The 5,918-nt window shown below is 29.7% G+C and overlaps 1 protein-coding gene across 4 annotated transcripts in view; it reads right to left on the bottom strand.

Annotated features, from left to right (window-relative positions):
• The window catches only part of LOC106464204 (phosphorylated CTD-interacting factor 1-like), a 38,516-nt gene that overhangs the window by 6,157 nt on the left and 26,441 nt on the right, over positions 1-5,918 (bottom strand). For all 4 annotated transcript variants that reach the window (XM_013924333.2, XM_022391910.1, XM_022391911.1 and 1 more), the window contains exons 12-13: positions 3,840-3,933; positions 2,925-3,025 (exon numbers count right to left, since the gene is read on the bottom strand). In XM_013924333.2, the coding sequence (XP_013779787.1) occupies positions 2,925-3,025; positions 3,840-3,933 (195 nt within the window). The remainder of the gene's footprint in view (positions 1-2,924; positions 3,026-3,839; positions 3,934-5,918) is intronic.

The raw sequence follows: 5,918 nt of genomic DNA, 5'->3' as shown, positions 1-5,918 counted from the left end.
ATATAATTACCATTTACAAATAAATATTTAAATTTCAGTTATTTTTCTTAAAACATAGAGCAGTAAATAAAAAATATTTAAAAAACAATCATCTCCACTACTTACAATGTTTTGAATTTCTCTTTTGCACTCGTGAGTCGTACTTACTAACTCTCATCATAAGTCTTGTCCAAATGCACATGTCGATGTAGAAAAAAATAACTTTTGTAGACTTTATATATCCATTTTTGAATATAAAAAAACTATAAATGTCTATACCAATACCACAAAAATCTACTGTAATTTACCAAGTTTCCTAACTATGCTGTATTTGGGTCTAAAAAAAATCTCATTTCTTTTCAGAAAATAGCACTGATCATAATACTTCAAACTCTCCAACAATATAAGAGCTTTTTCCTCGTAAATAGCTTAGAAAGACTAACAGAATTATGTAGAGGAAATGAAGAGCTTTCAATTTGTTATAAACTTTCAGGTATAAAAAAGCAGGTATAGGTAAACAAGTCTCCTATGATGAAGTGGTGAGCAGAGCCAATATGGTGGATTTGATAAATATTATGATATCTCAGCAAATAGAAAATGTAGGACATTCTTATTTTATATTATAGCTTGCCAATATCAGAAATTTGAGTTTATAATTCGTATTAAACTACAGATGTTGTATTGTGGGCATCATAAAATGTAATCTGACCAAACCCAAAAAATGACGTACCAGTGTGACGCACAAAAATTGATATTTAGCTATTTATTCTATATTTAGTTTCAAATTAAGAAATTAACTAATGTCTAATGCTAAAATTTTAATTAAAATCTACAATTTGATACCAAGTTTATTGACACACAGTCATAAAATGGTAGTTCAATAAAATTTTGAATGCAAGTCTACAAACAAGTTGACATGCCCTCTGACCCCTAACTATCCATAACATTAGGGTTAAAGAGTTACATTCAAAATTTAAATAAATTACTTAATTTTCAATGAATGTCAATAAGCTAGGCATCAAAATGTACTAAATAATTCAAATTTTAATATTATATAGGTTTGAATTTTTAATTTCAAAAGGATATTTTTCAATAAATTCTCAATCTTCACTTCTTTATATCATATGGCACTCGTTTGCTACGAATTGCCCAATTCAGACACTCTTTCCATCCCTATTGAAGTTTATGGGTTTTAACATAAATTACACTTACAGTGTATATACTGCTAAGACATAATCTAATTTCACTGCCTCCAATCATTTTGATTTACACAGATTAAACTAGAAAGTCGTCAAACTTGCCTCTTTTCTTTCAATTCTTAGAAATTGATAAATAAGCATAAGCTTTTAAAACATCTCTCTCAAGGAACTCTGTCTGAAAACAAAACATAAATTTTCTTATTCCTTTAGCAAAGCATGAATTATGAAATTTGTGCCTGGGAGTCAGCCAATTAGAACTTCATCAATCTTTCAACTATTTCATTTATGTTTACCTACATGAATCAAATAAAACAGAAATTTATGCAAAATGTTAACCTAGCCTCTCACTAACTGTATCTCCAGTGACACATACACACACAAAACAAGTTGATGCTCAAACCATCTAAACAATACAGTTTAAAGAAAGAACAAGAGTATTTATTTTATTATTGTAGTCTGCCCAGTTGTCTCACTGAACCACGATCTCAGCAACCCTGAGGTACAAAAACAAGTGATCAAGTTTTAGCAAGTTTTAAAAGGCAAAAAATACATGAAATTTTTGTATCTCAACTTCAGCCATAAATTTGAAAAAACAAATTACAGCATTGGATCCAGGAACAAATATTCCTGATAGAAATTGCACACTACAAGAAAGTTCACATTCATTTTTTTCTACAAGGAACATACATACAACAAATTACATAAAGTCAGTAACATAAGCTAACTGAAGATACCAAGAGTTCAACATACAAACCATGAGATACAAATAACACATACATACTTGAGAAATGTATATACGATTTTCTTTTATACAGTACTGGAGTATTACTGATTAAAGACACATTAGAATTATTTAAACAGTTTGTTTGTTCTTTTAGAGCAAAGCCACTCTGGGCTATCTGCTGTGTCCACTGTGGGGAGTCGAACCCCAGATTTTAGCATTGTAAGTTTGTTGACTTAAAAAGAGCATTATCATATATAAGCTTAAGCCCTCCATTTAGATAATTTCAATCATTCTGCTTAAAGCTTCAGGTTTTGTTGGTAAATTCCTTAAGTATTTCTAACAATAAGAACACCTAAACACACATTTTACCACAGTGTCAATTAGAGTTAGAAAATTAACTTGATAAATCAATATAGTCAATTACCTATATGTATTGATTATATCAATTAGTCTCACAAAATATAACCAATTAACTGGGATTATAATTAAACTGATTAATGTCATGAAAATAATCATCTAAAGAAAATTTGTTTTCAACTAATCCAATTTTCCAAGTAATTGAAATATTGCCATTATAATTTTTCATTACTATTTTTGATTGTTTTTTGTTAAGTAAATGCTACACAATAGGCTATCTTTGCTCTGCCTACCATGAGTATTGAGCCCAGTTTTTAGTGCCATAAGTCTGCAGGTATACCATTGTGCCAATGGGAGGCATTATTTTGGATTAATTCAGCTTAAATTGATTAGTGTCACAAATCTCAAAAATAAGTAACTAATGAAAGTTAAATTTGTTCATTATTACTATTTGACATTATTTCAACTATTAAAATCTCTTGAGGAAAAAAATCAATTAATTGAATGTAATCAATTAATGAGCCTGAAAATGACTCAATAACCAAATTCCAATAATATCAAGCTCTTGTTCAAATGATATTTTATGGTTAGTTTACTGTCTAAAGTAAAGAAAAAAACTACAAATCCACAAAACATCCTAATGTTAATATAAATAAAAGACTTGCCTGCTGGATTCAAGCCTAGCAAGAGATGTAGGGACAGGATCTCGCCACTCTGGTAAGAACACAATAAATGACAGAGGTTCTTGTGACTCACTAAGCAGTTTCTAGAGAGAAGACAAAGTTTTTAAAAGTTGGTGTAAGTATTGTTCACAAAACAACTTAGTACGAGATTATTTCTAACACTGGTCAACGAACAAATAAAAACTACCTATGCTATATTTTGGGTTTGAGAATAGATTTAATTCAACAGAAGAAAGCACACTAAATCCCTATATATATATTTTAGATCTGAAACAAATTTATAAAAAAAACTTAGAATAAATTACATTGAAATAAATGTTCCAAATAAACACCTGTTTCATTTGGAGAAACGAGACATCGTAGATACAACTACGCATGTTTTTGACTTCTTGCTATTCTGTTTAAATTTACAAAGTTAGGAGATGAATGTATTGTACAAACTTCTTACTCTAGACATAAAGGTAATCTATAAATTTCTATCTAATAAGTGATATCAATGTTCTGAGCTACCTAGTTTTCCTAATATGGTACAGAGAATGTAAAGAAAGATTACTTTTAGATTTACAGTTGCCTTAGGTTTCTCATATAATGGGAAATTTAAACCTCACAAGGTGCATAGAAAAAAAATGTGAACTCTAGTTACTAAAACCAATTATGCAGGATTAAATTCCTTCACTATAGTCAGGAAGGTCTGGCTACATCAAGACTTGAAACACAAGTTCTTATAAAATCCAATTAATACTCCAGTTTATATTATTTTTCACTTTGCAGTTAGTAATTCTGTATTGCATAATATCTTAAATACAACTGAAAAGTATTTATGGCATAACTCTAAATCTTCAGTTTACCATTAAACTTTCTTTCTTTGGAAGATAAAAATGGAAAGTCTAGGCTTACCTCAAAGTGGCCTACAACTGCTTCCATGAGCTCTTCACAAAAAGGTGGGTTAGCCTCAAATGATCCACTAACTGGATAAAACTTGAGGATGTGCCTATTGAGGATCAAAATGCAGCTCTAGTCATGTAAAGTTTTACACATTTATGTTACAAGCTGACAAACAACAAGTAAAACTGTTTTATAATAATCTGTATATATGGTGATTAAAACATGAATAACTTGTGTACAAATATCAAACTCAGGTGTCTACATGATTGTCAAACTACCCTGTTGAGGTACAATGTGAACATGACTATTAAACTATACTGTTGATGTTCAATGTGAACATGAATATTAAACTACACTGTTGATGTTCAATGTGAACATCACTATTAACTCTATTAACATGGGTTCAGTCAATTTGACTGACCATGTGACGTCTTTGTACTCGTTCAAAGTCTTTATAGATTTGATATTACTAACTATTCATGAAATTTGGCAATCTTTCAGTAAACATTATAAGTCTTTCACATACAAAAAATCATATCTTTAGTGAAGTATTTTAATAAACTAAAAAAAGATTTGTCCTTAAATATATGAAGTATTTGTTTTGAACAGTCCGTGTGCAAAGTGATTTTTATATTAAGATTAAAAATACTTTTCTTCCTCTCCAAAATCTCAAATTTAATTTTGTAATCTCTAAAAACCTCCTATATACATTTCAGGTGTTTGTTTTCACTAAAACTTTATATTTCATCTGTTATTCTCTCTACCCTAATTCTATACATAGTTGGTCAATTTGACCGACCTCGTAACCACCAAAAAAAATCAAAATAAATCTGTATTACCCTTTTCTCTTTCTAGAATGTAACATAAAACTACATTTGTTTATCCTAAGTAGCTTTAAGCTTGTAACAGTATACATCTATTTATAATTAAATTGTATTGCCCTTTGAACCGTGTCTAACTAGTATTCATGCTATTATAAGTTGTAAATCACTTGGGGAATGTGCAGCTCACATTATGCCATCAAATTACCTTACCCACAAGCTACTCCGAGTTGCTCACTTGCGTGCCTCGTGAAATATTTTTATTATTATTATTTATTTTACCTAACCTAACCTTAACTAACCTAAAGAGATCCCTATGTTTACATTTTATTTACTTTTATAATAATAAATAAAGAATAAGCATGAAAAACAAGAAATAAAGTACTTACAAGAGTATTCTTCTTTTTCCTGTCAACTATCGATGACACTTAACCCTACTTTTTATACTAATGGTAGTAGTGCATTAAATCATTTTTACTTAATTAAATAATGCATCAAAGAACATATACTAATAACATGCAAAAAGCAGATAATTTCCTCTAACAATCACAATACTTCTGGCTTTCTAACTATGCGACGAGAGCCATTACAAATTCATCCAAACTAGTCCTTACCTTTCCTGTGAGAATGAAGCCTGTAATACAAGTGAAATTGATGATTATCTGTTCAGAACACAACGTAATATAATACATCACTTGATAGATGAAAACCTTGGGTTGCTATTGGTTATAGGTTAATATATAATAAAACATAAGAGGGAACTATTAAAAAATCCTGAAAGAGAGGATGTGACAGGTGGGTATGGCAGTATGGGTCTGATTTTCTATTTGATAGTTCTGTAACCAAACAAAATTGAAGGCTATAAAAATTATGGTTTGTCTGAGCAATGACGATTTAATAGTGAGTTTTTTCACATCTAATTTCATAGTTAGTGGAGGAGTGGTGGATAAAATAGAGAACAGAAGATAGCTGGAGTATATGTGTCATGTGAGTCACACTATGGTAAATTCTGGATTTTTTTTTAATATTGCCTTATATATTATTAAAATACAGATTATTAGCTAAGATTTTATGCTATACTAATTGATACAATATAAACAAAAAATAGTTTAATAAAATTTTGAATACAAGACACTAAAACCTTGTGTAATGTGTAGTAAAGGATACCTGTGGTGATAGGGTCAAACTACACTTCTGGGGTACAATGTGTACATGACTATTAAACTACACTGTTGAGGTACAATGTGTACATGACTATTAAACTACACTT

The sequence above is a fragment of the Limulus polyphemus genome, unplaced genomic scaffold (genome assembly GCF_000517525.1).
Source record: "Limulus polyphemus unplaced genomic scaffold, Limulus_polyphemus-2.1.2 Scaffold1587, whole genome shotgun sequence".
Classification (NCBI taxonomy): Eukaryota; Metazoa; Arthropoda; class Merostomata; order Xiphosura; family Limulidae; genus Limulus; species Limulus polyphemus.
The sequence above is the reverse complement of the archived record's forward strand: the minus strand, read 5'-3'. Positions and strand labels throughout refer to the sequence as shown.